The 21,510-nt window shown below is 39.8% G+C and overlaps 1 protein-coding gene across 1 annotated transcript in view; it reads left to right on the top strand.

Annotated features, from left to right (window-relative positions):
- The window catches only part of DAAM1 (dishevelled associated activator of morphogenesis 1), a 172,826-nt gene that overhangs the window by 97,031 nt on the left and 54,285 nt on the right, over positions 1–21,510 (top strand). The window contains exons 4-12 of the mRNA XM_068544676.1: positions 7,276–7,347; positions 13,110–13,204; positions 15,179–15,512; positions 16,479–16,589; positions 16,712–16,815; positions 17,987–18,053; positions 18,278–18,395; positions 18,817–18,955; positions 19,244–19,302. Coding sequence (XP_068400777.1) covers positions 7,276–7,347; positions 13,110–13,204; positions 15,179–15,512; positions 16,479–16,589; positions 16,712–16,815; positions 17,987–18,053; positions 18,278–18,395; positions 18,817–18,955; positions 19,244–19,302 — 1,099 coding nt within the window. The remainder of the gene's footprint in view (positions 1–7,275; positions 7,348–13,109; positions 13,205–15,178; positions 15,513–16,478; positions 16,590–16,711; positions 16,816–17,986; positions 18,054–18,277; positions 18,396–18,816; positions 18,956–19,243; positions 19,303–21,510) is intronic.

The following is a 21,510-nucleotide window of genomic DNA, read 5'->3' as shown; positions in this document are numbered from 1 at the left end:
TCCTACCTGCTCTTCCTTCCCTGTTCCTTGGACCTGGTCTCACCCACATTGTCATCCGTTTCCTATCATTCACTTGAGTTTATTAGATGCCACACACATCATGGAGACATACCTAATAGAATAAAATATTTTAACCTGTCTGGCCCTTTCTGCCTAGTATTCTACAAAAATTCTAGGTATAGAGTGAATTTATTTAACATCTGTTGTGTTCATTAGTATATGGGGCTGAACCCATGAAATCCAGAATATGAATAACAGTTTAATGCGACAGGTGACTATTTTGATCATTAACAAGGTGTAGCATTTCTTGAGCCTATATGATCATTGTTTACATGTTTTCTAAGAGAATCTTCTTTAAAAACGGAACAGGTTTTTATTAGTGTTTAGCTGCCTTTGTCCTGTAATGAACATTATCAGAATGAAGTTTACTTTGTATCATACTGAAATAGTACCTTTCTGCTGTTGAAATTCATTTAGTTAAACCTTAGTTTGTCTCTACTGTTTTTGAGTTAATGGTACTATTATATATCACTATAGAAGATTTTTAGCCGATCTAGACGGTTAAATAGTGTGTCTTTATTTCCTAACAAGTATTATCTAAGAACCTCATGGGTTTGTAACTGAATGGATATTTATGGCCTTTGTTGGCCAAGTGCATGTTGCTTCTGCCTGTGATTTGTGGTCTAGTGAACAACCACAGAACGTGTCCTTTACAATTGATTGACCTTTGCACAGCCTATTTTGGGCCTTCTAAGAGCATCTTAAACTAAAGAAAAACTGTACCAGGTCTTACATATTATTACTTGATCCTACTGGAAATTTTCCCTGTGGTAATTTCAAAAGAAGTATTCTTTACATTAAGACTTAATGTTTAGGGGCTTCCCTGGTGGCGCAGTGGTTGAGAATCTGCCTGCCAATGCAGGGGACACGGGTTCAAGCCCTGGTCTGGGAAGATCCCACATGCCACGGAGCAACTGGGCCCGTGAGCCACAATTACTGAGCCTGTGCGTCTGGAGCCTGTGCTCCGCAACAGGAGAGGCCACGATAGTGAGAGGCCCGCGCACCACGATGAAGAGTTGCCCCCGCTTGCCACAACTAGAGAAAGCCCTCGCACAGAAACGAAGACCCAACACAGCCATAAATTTAAAAATTAATTAATTAATTAATTTTTTAAAAAAAGACTTAATGTTTAAACTGCACTTTGAGACCCACTTAGGTCACTGAAAGACTTCAGCTGCTACCAAGAAATTGTTTGCAACACAAATATGTAAGTGTGGAAATTTTAGAAAATGTTAGCCTGCTTTGGGTACATAAATATTAGCCCAGATCATTCAATTTCTTTGTCTGCATAAACAGCTGATATTAGGGTTAATAGTCTGTTTTAGAAATAGAAAATCCAGTAAGAGAAGATAATTAGAGAAATGTTTTAAAATAATTTGCTGTAGGGAGCAGAGGGGTGCCCCAGGGATAGAGAACAGAAACACCGCAAATGTTGCAGAGTCTCGACCTGATGTTGTTCATGTCACACAGAATATTAGAAAAAGCAAAGCTCTTGTCCTAACAGAACACGTAATGCTTTCAAACTTACTTCTATTTTAATTGTGAAAATAGTGCATGTTCTTAGTACAATGACAGTTTGAATCATACAGAAGTTTATAAGTAAAAGACTTTTCCTACTGCTACCCAGGGGGTAGCCACTGTTAAATTTTATTATGTCTGTTTCCAGAAATGTTTGTCTGTACTGTACATATTTTTTCTATAGATGGAAAATAATATTTTGAAGCATTTTTTTCCCTTCATAGTATACTTGATCATTTTTAATATCATTACACAACTCTACTTCATTCTTTGCTACTGCTACAAAGTAGTTTATTCAACCATTCCCCTTTCCATATACTTGTTAACTTTATTATATGCTAATTCAAACAGCACTGCAGTGAAACAAATCTTTGTAATATGTATCTGTGCAAGTGTAATCATGGGCTAAATTCCTGAAAGTAGACTGACAAAGGCTGTGTGTGTTTTAAATGTGAACAATTACTGACAAAATTTACCTCCAAACTGCTCCAATTTTTTCAGTCCTAGTAACAGGGACTTAGAATAGCCATAGCTGGAGATCCTTAAAGGGTATCATTATCATCCTAGCTAACATTTATTGAGCACTTCTGTGTGTAGTGTTCCCAGAGCTTTATTTACTTGTATTAACTTATTAAATCCTCACAATGACCCTATGAGGTAGGCACCCCTTTTACAGAAAAGGAAACTAAAACTGAGTCACATGCAGAGGTTTCTTACCTTGCCTGCCTAGAAGTCACTTAAGGTAGTGAGTAGCTGAGGATTCAAATGCCTGTCTGTTGATGGTGGTAGAAGAAGTGGAATACAGTCAGCTTGGATTGAAAGAGAGAGGATAGTGAAGCGAGAGACAGAAGTCTGGGATAGAGCTGTGAATGCTTACTTCAGAAAGAGTGCAAACAAATGAATAATGCAAAATTTATTCTTATGGGCAAACTGATGCTGAGAAAAACAAATGTACTGTCGAACATTTAAAGAGAATGGGGGAGGATCTCTTGGATTTTTTTTTTAGTAGCCACTGACCAGAGATATGGAGTGAATAATGTGTCAGTCGGAAATGAAGTGAGGTTAGAAATAAACTATGTATTTCTTTACCTTCTAAGTGAGTTGGTTGATTAGAGCCTGATTTAAAAAAACAAAAACAAAAACAAAATCAACATTCTTGAAGGTCCCTTGCACTGTACAAGTTCCCTTACTAGCAAAGAGTTTTTTTGTTTTGTTGTTTTGTTTTTTCAGAGTTTGAGATTGTAGGAGCAAAGTGGAAAACCAAGAAAAGAGGTTAAAGCTGTAGTCAGTGCAGGTTGAAAGCAAAGGCAGTGTCAAAGTGCCCATCCAGCAGGAAATTTTGTCCATGAATACTCTCTTATTGATGACTATCAAGCTACTAAGAAAACAGGATGAGTTGGATTAGAGAAATAATAAAATAATTAACGTTGAGGAGTTTTTTTCCCCCTCTAATTACCTTGTAAAGGAATTAGCTGTTGAAAGTTAAGGGTTTTGTAACTTAGTCACTGAACAACATAACTTTTTTTTTTAATTACTGATTTTAGAAATTGGGCCCTCAAACTAAATATAGTAACAAACTGTGTTTTCCATGGCATCTCACTATTAGAGGCATGTAGACTCTTAGAGCTTGTAGGGACTTTAGAAATGGTCTAGTCTCACCTCTTATTTTGAACAGAAGAAAAACAAGGCCCAAAGATATTCAAGCTTAGCAAGAGATGCTGATTGAATAAACCAACAAGTAAGTTCTGGAACCTCATCTTTGCATGGCCTATCTGGTCATTTTTCCATCATACCATCTCTCTGACTATAAGTGATGTTTACACATATTCTCAAAAACCAGTTATCAGTGGAGAATTTAATAACATAAAATATGTATATCAATTCAATTCTAATTAATCTAATAGACCCTCTAAAGATAGGCATATATCTTAAATGCTTATTACATTTCAAGAAGAAACAAAACTAGATATTAATATGAATTATCCATTCTGTAGGTAGAACGAAAAGAGCATTTAATGTGATTGCTAGAACTTGTATTCCCATAGGACAACCTCCTCTAGGTGTCTTTAAGGCTTACCTACAATCTGTTTTAAAAGAGAGGGAAAAAGCAACTTTTTAAAAGAACAGAATGAAGGCAATATTCTTGCTTATCAGAGAAAAGTTCTAACGGAATCACTGAAATAGGTAGCCAAAAATAGGGTTAGATGTGTATGGTTTAGGGAGGGTTTTGTTTACAATTTCAGTGTCCACAGCTGGTCAGTGCTATGGGCTCATCTTCAGGGGCTCTTGAGAAATCCCCATGAAGACAGCCGATAACATGAGGTGTATAACAGAACGGGAGAACAGGTTAGGGAAAAGCTTCTTAAGTGCTGTCTGCATGCACACATTACAAAGATAGACGAGGTGTTGATAGTGGGGCAGAAGAGTTCCCACAGAAAGTCTAGAGAGAGGGTTCAGAGGTAGCCCGGGTAAGACATCAGGCCTTAGAATAATATTCAGAAATGTTGAATGTAGCAAAAGTAGCACTAAGGGTTTAGGGAGAGGTGAACTCATTTTTGGCCGCTAACCATGTTTGAGTCTCTTATAGTGAAGTGGTGAAGAGTGAAAAGCCAGCTTTGCACTCAATGTGTATTGCTTGTGGTTAACCTGAGGTCTAATCTTAGGAAAGAGGTTGCCATGATTCTTTCCCACTGCCTCTGAATTTCCAGCAGGATGACCTTTAGCAACACATCTGTCCTCCCTTTACCTCTGTTTCCTCTTCGGTAAAATGAGTATAATGACAGCACCTACCTCACAGGGTAGATTAAATGAAGAGCGCAGTGATTAGAACAGCGTTTGACGCGTGGTAAGCTCTGTATGTGCTGGATATTACAGTTGCTTCTATTACACCTACAGTAATACAGTTTATACAAGCTTGTGTATTTTTCCACTTGTTTCTCTAGAACAAGTAAATAGAACCAAGACAGATGACTCAAAGAATAATACGTGTTTGAGGTTAGTAATACAGAGGACCCAACCTTCCAGGAATATTATACATGTTACCCTTCCATCAGCCACCTCTTTCATGGACTTTTTAGGAGAAAGTCTCCCCCTTGGCAAGTCTCTGTGTCTGGTGCTCTTTCAGGGACCTCGGAGAACAATTGCGTTAAGATCCTTCTGGCCTGTGTCTGTGTATCACTGCAGACTCCAAAAGCCACACAAAGGAGGGGGAGATTTGGTTCACAGGGATGAGCTTCTCTTGGCTACTGTAGCACACATCTGTATGGAAGGACCAGGGAAATGCACTGCTAAAATGAAGAACTCTGAGGACCACCTCCCCCCCTCAGGGATGTAGTGATAACACTTAGTATTTTTACGAGAAGCTTTCACATATGTTAGCTCATTTGATTTTCTCAGCACTGGGGGCATGTAAAATAAAAATGAAGCTTTCTTCCCCTTATTTTGAAGGCAGTATCTAGATCTACTCTTAATATGTTTACATTATTTTAAAAGCATTTTCAGAGTGTAGAGATTTCTCTCTGTATACTAATCTTAAGCTTCTAAAATGATCTCTTTCCAGTAACCAGGACTTAATAGCTTACATCAGGCTCTCATGGGACCCCAGACATGGGATGTGATTTTGTCATAATTTTGGAAATTTGCCCTAGATTGAGGGACTAGAAAGATCTGGCACCTTCTGTTTCATTTTATAGGTTCAAATACCATTGAATATCACTGTGGGTTTTGGCTTGCTGAAAACATTGGTAATAGTGGGGTTTTGCTAACTTTAATACTCCATTTTAATAGGAGAGAAGTGTTCAACATTTACGCTGCCATTGTAGCTATTTTATTAACATGTTAAATAATAATCAGGGGCTGTTCTAAAAACTCATCAGATTTCCTAAGCTTTTTAAAGCCACGGAAGTGTAATCCAGTCCAACTTCAAAGCTGCTGCTGTAGCCTTTGTCCCCATCATCTGGGATGTTCAGTCTCCAGATGAAATTCATGCAACTCCCTGAGTTCAGGTATCAGTTACTGCCAGCTTTCAAGGCACAGTAAGCAACAGTTACTTTGCCCCCTTTTCGTGACTACTTAAAGAATAGTTTTGAAATTGTTTCTTTTATCTCACCAGAGTAGACCTGCCTAGAAAGATTTGTTTAGAGAAAGTTTGTTTCTTTTAAGTAAAGTGTAGGACTGAAATTAATAGCCCTACCTTGAAGCCGTTATCCCAAGGACGGGGATCCTGACACAGTAAATAGGTAAATAGGTCTCCAAGGGGACAGGAGATGCCGATTATACTAAGGTGTTCTCTGAATGTGAAGCTAGAGAAGAGCTGAAATTTTCCCCTTCAAGTTTGTTTGGTCACACAAATGACTTGGAGCCACACAGGTTTGCAAACATGCATGGAAATCTCCCACCACAATGCCATCTTCAAGTGGACTCAGTGCTCCAATGGAGCAGAGGCCAGAGCCACCTGATTTTGGGGGGAGGTGTGAGCTCAGGCTGGCACAGAGCGCCCATCCACAGAAGCCCTGGGGGCTCTGGTGCTGGCTTCAAGTCACCCTGGTTTGTAAGATGCAGAACTGACTGGAGCGGTTTAGGAATGGGTTCCTGAATTCCTTGGGTTTCAGTTCTCTTCAGTTCAGATATATTACATTTTCTCAAACTTACAAGCTGTCATGGCATGAGGGCTGGACCTGGGACTAATGTGTGTTCATTTTGTTACCTTCCATCCAATGTCGGGCTTTATTTTACCTCCTCATCTGAAGCAGTATCATCTACTTTTGGTAACATCAAATGAGACCTTTCTTCAAAATTTTTACTGTCTGCTGGAGTCTGAACAAACTAACGGAAAAAAGTCCAGTTAACAATTGGCCAAGTCCAGTGGTCATTTTTAAATTTATTTATTTTATTTATTTATTTTTGGCTGCATTGGGTCTTCGTTGCTGTGCATGGGCTTTCTCTAGTTGCGGCGAGCGGGGGCAACTCTTCGTTGTGGTGCGCAGGCTTCTCATTGTGGTGGCTTCTCTTGTTGCAGAGCACAGGCTCTAGGCGCGTGGGCTTCAGTAGTTATAGCATGCTGGCTCAGTAGTTGTGGCTCGCGGGCTCTAGAGTGCAGGCTCAGTAGTTGTGGCGCACGGGCTTAGTTGCTCCGCAGCATGTGGGATCTTCCCGGACCAGGGCTCGAACCCGTGTCCCCTGCATTGGCGGGCGGATTCTTAACCACTGCGCTGCCAGGGAAGCCCCCTGTGGTCATGGTTAAAGGCAGCTTTCCCTCTTTTGTGGACTTCATCCAGACGTGTAGTGCAGCAGTACCGTCCTCAGTGCGACACAGGACCTAGAGATCCTTTGTCCTTGCAACAAACACAGAGCCCTTCCCAATGTTATTGCACCCCTGAAGGAAAACAGCATCATACCATGTGTGGCTAAGTTCCCATGTCAACTCCCCTTGAACGCTGGTTCAGAAAATATCCCCTTTGTCACACCTAATTCTGACTTCAGCACTCTCTGTGGAAATTGGATCAGGAAGACCACCCTGATCAAGGGGACAGTCTGATGATTTAAAGCTAACATTAAAAGACAAATATCTTGTATCTCAGTGTCTTCTAATGGTTTGTGTGGCCCATCGTCTAGAGGCTCTGGAAGTCAGATGTGCTTGTGACTGTTGTGTATATACATCTGGTGGTATATCACTTTTTTTTTTTCCTTTCTCTTTAGGACCAGGAAGAAAACAAGGGAGCAACAAGTTGGCCTGAATTCTACATTGATCAGCTCAATTCCATGGCTGCTGTAGGTATCCTTTCTGTTCTTCAGCTCACAGTTTAAAATGCAAGTTTAGTAGAAAGCACACAGTTGCACAATAAATATTCACTTGAGTAAGAACTACCAAATGTCATTATCTTTCCAAACTCCATTCCAAATGCTCAGTGTTGGGGAGAAAGGGGAGGCAGGAGTGGTATTTGGCAAAATGATTTTTTTCCAGTATGTTTTAAATAAAATCAGCACATACTAAAATATAAGTGAGTTTAATGTTATTAGAGGAAATGTAATCATAAATCTGGCCTCTGTTCAACTTTAACTTGCAATTGTTCCTACCAATCATTTGGAACTTTGATAGGACAGCACCATTCTAAAAGTTAATACCATTTAAGAATAGTACAATGAAACTATCCCTTCACTGTTCTCATCCTTTTTTTTTTTTTTAAACGGAGGACTTAGTTCCTGGGTTCTTGATCTTACAGGGTACGAAGGTACTCTTTTACTCGTACAAATAAGAAAAAATTTCATGGAATACGTGGTTTAATGGAAAGGCGTAATAATGATAATGCTGAGATATCCTTGGGAAATCTTCAGTATGTGGATTTTTGGTTCAGTAATTGATGAAAATGCATGCTCAATGTCTAAAATAATGCATTCTGATCACTTGGATGTCTGTGTGATGTCAGAGTTTTGAGCTGCTTGAGGGGCATCTGTCGATCCAGCAAAAATGCACAGCAGAAAACGTGTCATCAACATTTGAGCCTTAATAGCCTAAATCTTGTTCACATTGATAAAAATTGGAGGCTGCTCACAGGAGAGCAGTCTTTGCCTCCGTGGACACACGATTTTAAGAGTTAATCTGTTAGGCTCAACTTTGAGTTTATTATATTCAAGCAGATGATAGCTTCCATAATACTTTCTCTACCTCTCCCTTTCCTACCATCCACAGAGCCCTTGTGGAGAATTCGTTTCTTATCACTTAGAACAAACATTCTAGATTGTCTAATATTTTGCTGCTGCTGCTGCAACAGTTAAAAACTGACTACTATATGTGAAGCATTCACACTTTTGCTAAATTTTCAGAGGCCTTGACTTTTAGTAACTTCCTCTTTTCTAGCTTTTTCTTTGAAGATGCTTCTTCTGCTGTCACATGATGAATAATAAGCACCATGGTAAACAGGGCTGTATAAATTATAGAAGAAACTGCATAAGCTTTTGCCCCAAGGGTTTCTCTGAAAGCACAGCAGAAAAGAACAGAAAATAACCACCAAATCCTTATACCAGGCATTCTACACAACAGCAAAGATGAGAAAAGGGTGATCTCAGCATTTGTATGAATATGTTATCAGAACATGAGGCTTGTGATAACCATCAGGGATTTTTCTACATCGGCCTAAGCAATTATAATATAGAGTCATTTACAATTCCTGCACATAAAGTTTATTTTCTGAATTTTTTTTTTTTAATTTACTTATTTTTGGCTGTGTTGGGTCTTCATTGCTGCGCGCCGGCTTTCTCTAGTTGTGGTGAGCGGGGGCTACTCTTCGTTGTGGTGCGTGGGCTTCTCATTGCAGTGGCTTCTCTTGTTGCAGAGCACGGGCTCTAGGCGTGCGGGCTTCAGCAGTTGTGGAGCGCGGGCTTCAGTAGTTGTGGCTCGCGGGCTCTAGAGCGCAGGCTCAACAGTTGTGGTGCACAGGCTTAGTTACTCCACGGCACGTGGGATCTTCCCAGACCAGGGATCAAACCCATGTCCCCTGCATTGGCAGGCGGATTCTTAACCACTGCGCCACCGGGGAAGTCCCTATTTTCTGAATTCTTGTTCTTGGCTGTTAGGGAAAAAACAAGCTATCAGGCAGGCTGTCTCTCTTTCTAATTAACTCAGCCTTATTTGATGTCTAACAAGGGAAGTTGCTCCTTTGTTAATGAATTCACTTCTATCAATGGAGAAGTACTAAATAATATGGATTTTTCCTGTCTTCAAATTTTGGGACAGTTAGGTTAATTTGTCCTTTAGTGACTTACTCCATGCCTTTTCCGGAGTCAGCCTGACTCGTTTCCTGCACTAGAGGGTGTGTGATGTGCTGGTATGTGGCACTTCTTCAAGAGCCTCCCTTTCTCCTTCATCTAGCTCCTTGGACAACGTTTTGCTACATTCATGAGTCGTCTACATTTTAATTATATTTGCTTCCTAATCGAAAGCCCTCTCTAAGAGTATCATTTCCAGGCTCTTACATTGTCACTTTGCTCTTCTTTATGGGTTAAACACCTCACAGAGCTTTCTAATGCTCCTTGAAGGACAGAGCCAGCACCTTTCCAGGGTTAAGGGTAGAAGGCATTACAACAGGTGATGAAATAATGAGGCCTCACCACTCCTGCATCTGTAAAGGAACAAGGAGGCCTGATGACACCAGAAACCCTATGCTGAGTTTTCTGGTTTTTTCACCCTATCTGTGGCCACCACATCCTCCCCATAGTTCTAGCCAATCTCTCTGGAGAATTCCTGACAGCACACAGCGGAAATCCTAAGACATTATCCCTGGGGACTGGAAAGGCACATGATTCCTCCAGATCCTTTCCTGGCCTGGCAGCTAAGCTCTCTGGCTGTCTGCTTTGGGAATTGTCGAAGGGGCGTTTATCCACATTGTCATCATCTACTGTCTTCAGCATCAGCAGCGGCTACTGCTGTTGAGTGTGCCTCATGTAACAGGCACTCTACATGCTGTTTTAAATCCTTACAAGCACCCTATGCTCTAAGTGCTATTTATAGATAAGGAGTCTGAGACTCAGAGAAAGGTTACCTTGCCCAAGGTCATCTCATTTGGAAGTGGTAGAGCTGGAATTTAAACCTATCAGTCTAAGCTCAAAGACTCCTTTCCAGTTTGCCTCTCACTAACTCAGTTTTTTAAATCCTTTGGCACGTGAAAGAGGCCTGGTAATCCCACCCATGCCTCCACCCCCAGCTTTTCTGAGGTGGGACAGGCATCTGGAGAGTCTGATAAGCAGTCCAGGTTGAGAACCGCAGTGCTTACTGGTCTGTGAAGCCCTTTGTGGAACAAGTTCAGTTACTTTACGGAAGCTTCGTAACAAGAATGCTTTGTTCTTTTTTTTTTTTTTTTATGTGGGATCTTCCCGGACCAGGGCTCGAACCCGTGTCCCCTGCATTAGCAGGTGGATTCTTAACCACTGCGCCACCAGGGAAGCCCAAGAATGCTTTGTTCTTTAAAGGACCCCTGAGTGATCTGCTGGCTTTTAAAGAGTGGAAAACAATATAATAAAAGAGTGCGTGTTCCAGAGGGACCTGGGCTTTCTTGGTGTGTGGCTTCTGCATGCAGTCTCAGGGAGCAAGGATGTGAGGTGAAGTTCAGTGTGCTTAGCGGGTTGGCTTATTGATTTCACACCAATGAGATATTTCAAACAGGAGCTTAGTTCCAGACTCCATACCAGGAATGATTTCTGTGCCTGGTTTGCGCATCTCTCTCGGCCCTGCATGTTCCAGTGTAAACCTTAGCAGCTTTGACTGGAAGATCCTCTGCCAGGATGCACTTTGTCCTTTGCCCACTCCTCATGTGAGCAGGGATTTAGTAAGTGCATAGAGCACCCAAGGAGGCCGCCACAAGCCAGTCCAGTGTATGGCAAGGTGCATACTGGATGTTTGGCCTAGCAGCCATCTTCAGAAATGTAGGCAGATCCCCTTTTCTGTCGAAAAGCTGCAAATTTAGACTTCTCCATAAATGTGAAGCTTGAAAACTTGAGACTCCACATAAATTATTTTATTTCGAAAAGTCACATTAGAATGTCAGGTTCATCTCCATAACCTCGATTTTCTCAATACAATAAACAATCTTAGATTCAATTCTCATTGTACTACACACAGAAAAGAGTATACTGTCTTCTGTTTTGAGAGGAAAGTAATAGTCCTTATATTGGGGAAGGAAATTCCAATTTAAATTTCTTGACTTTTCATAAATCTCCTAACTCTGCTAGGGAGAATCTTAATGTAGTCTGCCTTTATTTGGACGTTACACCCTGTCCAAGATTGTTAAAAGGATAAATATGTGCATCTTTATTTAGTATTAATGAACCACAATAAGAAACGTGTGTAGTTTTAATTTGGGAGGTTTGGGTGACTAAGCTTAGGAACAAGAAATGATGTTCATAAAAGTCTTGATTCTGGGCTGCAGAGTCAAAGTGATTGCTTAAGAGTCTGAACAAGTTCAGCTGTGCCACAGGAGATTAAATGTACTTGGCTGGATTTGTGCTAAATTTTCCAGGATATGGGTCTCACGGAGCTGTGAAGAAATTCATTGGCTATTTCTGCACGCAGCCTCTTCCCCTACCATCCTCTGGTGACAGCTGTCCGGGCGTATCACCAGCAAGAGGGCAGCTTTAGCAGAAACAATTCAAGTTTACAAAACAAGACTTTACTGATTTTTATTTCACTTGCCATAAATGATACTGATATATGTTTGCTTTGGGCTTTACCCTCCTAAGTGTGAAGTCAAATTTAGGTTTTAGTTAGCATTTAGTTACTTAATGCTTGTACTGTTAACTTGAAAAAAATTAAGTAAAGTCACCCCTTGATGATGTGTGGACCTGAAAGAAAGGGAGAGACTGGACCATTGAGACACGTGGATAAGAGCCAAATGTTTTTTTCTGTACCCCAATCTGTTTCCCAACCATGCATTTTATCAGAATGGGTAACAAGTAAAAAGACTGAGACTGGACAAGCACATGTTAAGAGTAAGAGGAAGGCAAGGGACCTGTGGTTCCGTGGGTGGAAGCACCTGGGGCCATAAGACTTGGCGATACTTTTAGTACGTTTAGGTGATCATGGCATAAAAGGAATGGAAAAGACTTTTGAACAAGTCTGTGAACCTTACTAGCATTCATAACTTTATGATATCAACCGAGATCTGCTTCCTTAGGGCCTTGCTCTTTGAAGTGAGGTCCACAGACTGCGGCATCAGCGTCACGTGGAAACCCATCAGAAGCGCATCATCTTAGGCTCTTAGGCTTCACCGCAGACATGCCAAATCAGGACCTGAATTTTAACAAGATCCCCAGGCGATTCGTATCCACATTAAAGTTTGAGAAGCACTGCTCTAGTAGATCCCTGGGTAGGGAAAGCACACACGGGCACGTACACACACACGCGCACACACACACACATACCCATACATTCCATATCCTGATTTCCAAATGACATTGAATCATTTCTAAAACTTAAGCATTTACTCCAAAGGAATTGTCTATCTTTGTATCAGGTCCAATTTAATCGTTCCTCTTAAAAAATAATTTGATGTAACAAAAAATGTAAAAAATTACACTTTTTTTTTTTAAGATTACACTTTTTGACTGAGAAATGGAAGAGATAGCATGGGAAGATTGCTGCCTGCCTCTCTTTGATAGTGTGATAATGTTAACGTTAATTGTCAGATTGTTGTATTTAACTATAGGTCTAATCTTCTTTCTATCAAATATAAATAGTAATCTTCATCAGAGTGTAGTTATAGAGTAGTTACACAAGTGTTTGGACCACTTAATCTCTACTAAGATTTCTCAACATTTTCTTAAAACTTTATTTAAATTCAAAAGAACGAACTTGTAGTACAGAGAATGAATTTGTGGAATTCTTGGTGCTTTTGGTCTACATTTTGGCTTGTAGTAAATCTTGGTCATAATGTTATTGATTATTTGTATTAAAAGTGATAGCATGGAATCTGTGGGCTTGTCTTGCTTGTACTCTAATTAAAACAAAAATTGAAGAAGTAACTTTAGTTTTCTTTGCATAGAGAAAATCTCTGCTGGCTTTAGAGAAGGAAGAGGAAGAAGAGAGAAGTAAAACTATAGAGAGTTTGAAGACAGCACTAAGGACGAAACCAATGAGGTAATTTTTATACTGGGGAGCGTGTACTACTTGTCTCTTTTCTTTTTCTTCTTTTCTACTTTCTTCTTCCCTTCTCTTTTCCCTTCCTTTCTTCTTTATTTTTCTGCAATAGCCAAACTCTTGAGGAAGTCTTAAATTAAAAACATGTAATTGAACCGAGGATGAAATACTTTAATCATTGAACATTCAATAAATTGTTTTTCTTCAGTTAAAAGATATGCGGACATCCATGAAGGTGGCTAAAATACAAAAAGGCAGAAACTAATAAGTGTTGGTGCAGATGTGGAGAGATTGTAACCCTCATTCATTGCTGGGGGGAATGTAAAATGGTGCAACCATTTTGGAAAACAGTTGGACATTTCCGCAGAATATTAAACACAGTGTTGCCATATGACCCAACAATTCTACTTCTCGATATATAGCCCAAGGGAAATGAAAACATGTCCCTAAAACCTTGTGTGCGAATATTAGCATTATTTATAATAGCCAGAAACAGGAAACACCCAAATTCTATCAACTGATGAATTGATAAATAAAATGTGACATATCTATAAAACAGAATATTTTTCAACCCTAAAAAGGAATGGAGTACTGATACATGCTACAACATGGATGAGCCTTGAAAATATTTATGCAGAGCGAAAGAAGCCAGACACAGGGGACCATGTATTGTATGATTCCATTTATATGAAATATCCAGAAAAGGCCAATCCATAGAAACAGAAAGATAAGTGGTTGCCTGGGGTTAGGGAGAGAGGAAAATGGTCTTTTGGGGATAATTAAAGTGTTCTAAAATCAGATAGTGACCATGGTTGCACAACTCTGTGAATATATTAAAAATCACTGAATTACACATTTGAAAGTGTGAATTTTATGGCATGTGAGTTATATCTCAATAAAACTGTTGTAAAAGAAATGGATGAGCAATCAGCTTCTACTGTGTGCCTCCCACACCTTCATTTTCCATTAATCCTCTAAGGTTTGGTGGGATATGGGGGTGCTTTCAGGTGCATTTCATCAGCACTAGTGCTATGAATGAAGCTTGGCTAGATCTGGGTGATGTGGTTGGATGAAATAGCTGGGAAATAAAATTCCCTATATTTGACTATAAAATGCTAGGAAAAAATGTACTGATTCCTCAAAAATCATATACAGTTGTATATCAGAAGTTTTCTAGTCTATCCTAACGAGATCACTGTTTCCCTCTGTATGTGTGTTCTGCATTCTCAGATGTTAATGGTTATCCAAGGCTAAATAAGTTTGGAAAATTCTGGAGTAGTCACATCAACAGGTTATGTTACTTCTGAACTTTTCAGAGTCTTAACCTACAGATACGTATTGTGAATTATTCTCATTGATTGACTTTACAGTAAATAAGTGCTATAAATATCCAAAAAATTAATGTACAGTAATAAAGTATTGCTTTTATTTGTTTTATATATTGGGATTCCATATAGCATGCCATACAAAAGAAGGTTTTTGCTATAAAACTAAGGAGATAGATTATCATTTGTTTGGCAAGTAAATATCCTGGTGTTTAAGGATGCTCTTTGACTTTCATTGGTTTGGGGCATGCCTGGGTCAGTGGTCAACACTTAAACATGCATGGGGACTGGATGCTATCATAACACAGGATCAGCAGACGACTTTAACCTAAGGTGGATATTCTGAACTTCTTCTTGTTCCTGGTTTTCTGTGGTTATAAGATCTGTTAATTGGTTATTCATATCAGTTAAGATCTTTTTAACTCAAATGGAGATTTTTTTCACACTTCTGGTTAGACCTGACCGTTGGGTCTGGGCCAAGGAGGAGGCCCCCAATTAAGAAGACTTCATGTAAGCCTTTGGGTACTTTAGGAACTACGTCTTCTTACTTTCTCCTGCCCACCAGCTCCCTAAACTTTTCTGTTAGGGGCTATTAAAATATTCCAAAAAGACTTAAGTCTGATACATTTTAACCTTCTCCTCGTGACAGGTTTGTAACCCGATTCATTGACTTGGATGGCCTGTCATGTATTCTCAACTTTCTAAAGACCATGGACTACGAGACCTCGGAGTCTCGAATACATACCTCTCTCATTGGATGTATAAAGGCGCTAATGAACAACTCTCAAGGTCGGGCTCACGTCCTGGCTCATTCTGAGAGTATTAATGTAATTGCTCAGAGTCTGAGCACAGAGAACATTAAGACGAAGGTGGCTGTGCTGGAAATCTTGGGCGCTGTGTGCCTGGTTCCCGGGGGCCACAAGAAGGTTCTGCAGGCCATGCTGCACTACCAGAAGTACGCCAGCGAGAGAACCCGCTTTCAGGTGGGTGCTTCCTCGCCACTTCTTCATTCCTGCCTTCAGACCAGTGCCTTTGCTGGCCCCGAAGGGGGAATGTTAACTTGAGATTTCCCCCTGTGGTGAGCATTCACGGTGGGACTTCAAGCATTTCCTTCTTCTTAGGTAGAGAGTAGAATGTTCTTTCTGTAGTTGATCAATCTGGGGTTGTGGATTTACAGTAGTGCCCCCCCCCCCTTAACTGCAGTTTTGCTTTCCACAGTGCTAATTACCCGAGGTCAACTGGGGTTAAAAAATATTAAATGGAAAATTCCAGAAATAAACAATTCATAAGCTTTAAATTGTGCAGCTGTTCTGAGTAACATGATGAAATCTCGTGCCATCCTGCTCAGTACCTCCCAGGATGTGAATCATCCCTTTCTCTAGATACCCACACTGTATACAACACCCAGCCATTAATGTAGGAAAAATATAGTCTACATAGGAGTATGTATAGGATTCAGTACTATCCATGGTCTCAGGCATCCACTGGGGATGTTGGAACATATCCCCTGTGAATAAGGGGAGACTATTGTACTGAACTTAAAAATGTAGCTCTGCTTCGTACACATTATATAAAACACTTTTCGATCCACTAAATGGGTGGTCCCTGAAAATTTTATAGATTGCCAGTCTTGATTTAGGATCAATATAAACAGTGAGATTATGTCACCACATTGTTTTTCTCAAATATAAAAAGTAAGCAGAGTTAACGAAGCACAGTCTTTTGTACTTTGTATACATGTGTATGTAAACATGTATGATGTAAGAATTTTGAAAGTAGAGTTTTTAGGACTAATCTTAAGGAAAAAAAGGTAGCTTTCTATGGATCAGTGTAATTCTGACTAAACACAAGCTTTTAAAAATTAACTTCTGAGTATTAAAAAATTAATAAAATGAGTGTAAGGTTAGTAACTATTCAGTCCTTTGTTTTTACATCTGTATCCTTGGTAGACGTTAATTAATGACTTGGATAAAAGCACGGGGCGGTATCGAGATGAAGTGAGTCTCAAGACTGCCATCATGTCCTTCATCAATGCAGTGCTAAGCCAAGGCGCAGGAGTGGTAAGAGCCTTCTGTACCACAATTTAAAACATATATTATTAAAGAATAATTTTTTTAAAAAGATTACCAACTGTGTAGTCTAAAGAGCTTAAAAATGTATTCCATCACCCTTTTACTTTCAGGAAAGTTTGGACTTTAGACTTCATCTTCGCTATGAATTTCTGATGTTGGGAATTCAACCTGTAATAGATAAATTAAGGGAACATGAAAATTCAACATTAGATAGGTAAGTCACACTATTATGAGATAGTTCATGTGTTTTCCATGTGTATAGTGCCCGTCTATGAACTACTTGTGACCTAAGGAACTTGTACCAAAATGTTAGACCAGGTAATGATGTTTTTATAGTAAGACTTTCTCGATGAAAGAAGCAGCACTTGTGTAGAGAACTTAGTGTAGGTTTTGGCATTAGACTTGAATCCATATCCTAGTCCTGCCGCTTACCTGCTATGTGTTCTGGTCAAGTTACTCAATTTTTCTTAACCTTACTGTTTTTATACATAAAGAAATAGTGATGATGATGATAACACTATTCTGCAGGGCTGTTATGAAAGCTGACTATAAAACATGTGGAATCACATGACACCTTTGATAGACATTCCATGAATGTTAATTTCCACTTTCCTGTTCATTTGCTCTTGTCTGCAGTCATTTTACGATTTCTAACATATCCTACCAGCTTTCAGATCTTTCCTTCTACCACGCTTCTCACTCATTCACACACTCCACCATGCTTTTCTCATTGATAGTCTATGAACATGTCAAAATACACTTGCCTCAGAGCCTTTGCACCTGCTATTTCCTCAACATTAAAAGATCTTCCCACAGATGTCCAAATCGCTTGTTCCCTTCTTCCCATGCAGAGACCTTTTCCAGCCACTGTGTTCATACTCTTCACCTCACCTCACCTCCCATCATTCTCTATCCCCTTTATGCAGTTGGATTTGTCTTCACAGAACTTATCATTCCCCAGTCAATAATAGGGGCTCAATAAGTATTTGAATGAATAAGTGAAAGGCATGAACATTTCTTTTGTAATCTTTAATTCAGTGGTCAGTCAAGTTAGTTATATGGGCTTGTTTTTCCATAAAGCGATTCCATGAGTAGAATCTGGATTTGCTTGTGTTCGGATTTGATAAACTTTCATGAATTGTCTTCTATGTGCTGCGCATCCTAGGCTTTCAGATATGTCTCTTGTAGTGATGTCATTTCAGTCAGATGATGTCTTTTTTCCTTAGAACATAGTTAAGAGAAGGCATTCAAATTTTGTTGTTGCACTTCCTTTAGAGATTTCTCTGAAATTTTAGGAAAGGCCTTAGAATTTATGTCCTGATTCCTACGTGCCTGTGTTTGTAGGATGTTCAACTTTTAATAGCTTTTCTTAAATTGTCTTTCAGGCATTTAGATTTTTTTGAAATGCTCCGAAATGAAGATGAACTAGAATTTGCCAAAAGATTTGAACTGGTACGTGTGCTTACAATTATTCTAATTTGACTCAGCAGCTCACGAATGTCCCTGTTGTAATGTGTGTCATAGAGATGACATGTAACCTAAGAGCAAAGTCAGATTTCTGTTTTGCTATCTAAGTGGCAGGGTTAGCTTCTATTTGCCTTGGAATTGCTTACCTTACCTTGCAAGAATTGAAGAACTTGGATGTTTGACTTAGATTTCTTTTTCATATGAAACAGGTTCACATAGACACAAAAAGTGCTACTCAGATGTTTGAGCTGACCAGGAAGAGGCTGACCCACAGTGAAGCTTACCCTCACTTCATGTCCATCCTGCACCACTGCCTCCAAATGCCTTGTGAGTGTGTTTGTGACTTAACGCGTGTGTTTGTGAATGTTTGGACATCATCCAAAGGGCTCTCTCTTCTGAACAGTGTGGCTTAGGTTGGGTGCACACCAGGGATTCCAAACCTTAGTTTTGTGACAGCCCAGTGTGTCTCTGCACAGCTTAAGGGGTGTTGTGAAGTTCTCAAAATGAAATGAATTATAACTCGCTTTGATTTTAAAAATAAATATATGCCTTACAACACATTTAGAAGGGGGTAGAAAGTGCCTGTCAGTCACGTAAATGATCGTCGTGTGTCAGAATTCCAGAAACGTTGGGAAGGGTTGTAAACATCTGTCTGGTTTTGTGGCTCTGGCGGGTGAGCACTGTTCAAAAATATTCGTTCAAGTTTTGAAACCAGTTGAAGTATCTCCACTGTTCTTTTCTTTTTTAGACAAGAGAAGTGGCAACACCGTTCAGTACTGGCTACTCCTAGATAGAATTATACAGCAAATAGTTATTCAGAATGACAAAGGTCAGGACCCTGACTCCACGCCCTTGGAAAACTTTAATATTAAAAATGTCGTACGGATGTAAGTTTCTTCTTATTTTGCTACCCTTGAGATAATAGCACCAATATAAGACATTTGTATTATCCTACTTCAAAGTAGCAGCTGGGATAACTGAAATGTTCTAGAGGTCAGATATGAGTTCCTATATGTATACATGTAATATATGTATGTAACATCTGGGTTTAAAATGGGTTTCAAGCATGCTGAGGACTTTGTCTGCATTAAACAATTTTTCTACCTAGAGAGCATGCATTTAGCAGTGGGTCTTTTACACTTTTTGTAATGAATACTCCTTTAACTATTATACAGGTTGGTTAATGAAAATGAAGTTAAGCAGTGGAAAGAACAAGCAGAAAAAATGAGAAAAGGTAAATGATGAGGTCCTGACAAGAGAAGAGGTCATGTTACTGTTATTGGACAACTCTCCTTACTGTATATTTTAGAAATTTGCATTGATGCTTCTCATTGACTTTGGTGTATAAACAGCCTTTCCCCTCCCCCATGTTTTCAGGGCATTTTGCCTGGTTTTTCTTGAATCAGACTATCTTAGTTGTCATGTTGATTCCCAAATATTTTATCCTTTCATTATAATCATTTTTTGAAGCATTTGCTGTTCAATGTTCATTAATTCAAATTTTCTAAACCACCGTTCATTTTTTGAAGCATTTTTGAAGCATTTGCTGTTCAATATTCATTAATTCAAATTTTCTTAACTACCGTTCATCCCAGCCTTCCCCATAAGTGCTCTTTAAAGCACACTAGATTTTAAGAACTATAATCAGGGACACCAGGGATTACCCAGAATTTTAAAAGAGAAGCACAGGCAACTTGGCTTCAGCAGCCCAATTCTCCACGTGACCTTAATTTGGCACCAGTTATAAAAAGAGAAATCATGCAGAAAATCACTGACCATTGGAGATGTACATGTTATAAAACATTAACAGACCAGCCATTGGTGAGTATCTCAGTATGTCTTTGATATCAACACTCAGCATCAAATGACTTGGGGGGGGGGTCATTTGTGCCTGTCACCATGCCAAACCACTCACAGAATAAGTATAACTCTTCCCCTCCTTCAAAATATTAGCAAATTAAAGTTGGACCCTTTGAGAAAACAGTCATACTCCCGGCCACTACTCTTTCACTATGCTGGTTAACTGACTTCCTTTTCCCTGTCCAAGTGACTCAGTCACAGCCAGTGACGTACAGTAGCACTCACCATAGTATTCAGTGTGTTGAAAAGATGGTCCAAGAGATGCTGAAGCATTTCCTTTCCTCTCATCACATTTTGTCCATTGAGCAGAAAAGCAGGCTCACCACTGATACCGGAAAATACCGAAAATGAAGTTCTGTTATATTATGGGTTCCTCGTATGAATTCAGATAGGTCTCAAATAAGTGAGGTTGCACATACATTTTTATAAATTAATTCCAGAAACTGCTATAGAAAGAATAGAGACACTGACAACAAGTTAGGGTAAAGAGAGAATTATACCCGAGAAGATGGTCAATGAGTGGTACTTTAGGGATATACCCTAGAGCATGGAGACTCAGGTGTGCAAGTTGAAGAGAGTACTTAGGACATAAGCTTTGGTGGTCATTTCAGTCCTTCATGCAGTGGGTATGTACTGAATGGCTGCATGGGGCAGGCACGGTGCTGGGCCTGGGTCTGGGTCTCAGCTCTGCCCCTGTCTGACTGTGTGGGTAGGCTAAGTCATGTCCTTTACCCCTCCAGTCTTTGCCTCTGCAAAGTGAAGATTACATCTAACTCACAGGGTTGTTGTGAAGAGTAGATGACAAATATTAGGACTTTAGCATAGTACCTGGCATTTATTAGCTGCCTAGTAAATGGTAGAAAGTTTTGTAGCATTTAGGCAGTTGAGGTGGTACAAGAGGAAATGGCCGAGATCAGCTGGAGGAATAGGATGGTTTAAAGTGAGGTCATGCATAGAGTGCAAAAAAGGAGATATTGTCGGTAAAATTAATTCTTCTCTGGGAGTGTCAAGTAGCAAAGTTCTATGAAATAGGGTACCTGTTGATGAATTTCTCAGAGGGTGGAGGCTGTGAGGAGACAGGAAGTACTATGGACCTGAAAAGTGGAGAATATCTGGGGAGAATTCTCTCTAGTTTCACATACCCAGTGAGTACTAAATAAAAGCTTAGCACATGGAGACCATTTGTGGAGATAACCCTTTAGGCTGGAGCTTCCCATACCGGGCACTTTATCAGAATCCTCTAAGGAGCATTTGAAAGCCACAGGTTCCTGAACCCTGCCCCTGATCTATAGCACAGACTCCCTGCAATGTGGTCTGTGAGTCCTGGAATGTCAGAATTTCTCAGGTGGTTCTGAGGCTTGGCCAGATTTGTCAAAGTCTAATGACCGATAATAGGAAGTCAGGTCTTACATTGTCAAAGAGGAATGAAACGGAGATAGAAGAAAGAAAGTGGGAGGCAGTGGGGTAGTTTTTAGATGTCTCTGAAGAAGTCAGGGAAGCATCCACAGAGTGGTAGAAGCGGGTTGACGGTTGTCTTAACTCCAAGGCTGGTAAAATCCAAGGATTTTAGTGACTTGAACCC

The sequence above is a fragment of the Eschrichtius robustus genome, chromosome 1 (genome assembly GCF_028021215.1).
Source record: "Eschrichtius robustus isolate mEscRob2 chromosome 1, mEscRob2.pri, whole genome shotgun sequence".
Taxonomy (NCBI): domain Eukaryota; kingdom Metazoa; phylum Chordata; class Mammalia; order Artiodactyla; family Eschrichtiidae; genus Eschrichtius; species Eschrichtius robustus.
The sequence above is the reverse complement of the archived record's forward strand: the minus strand, read 5'-3'. Positions and strand labels throughout refer to the sequence as shown.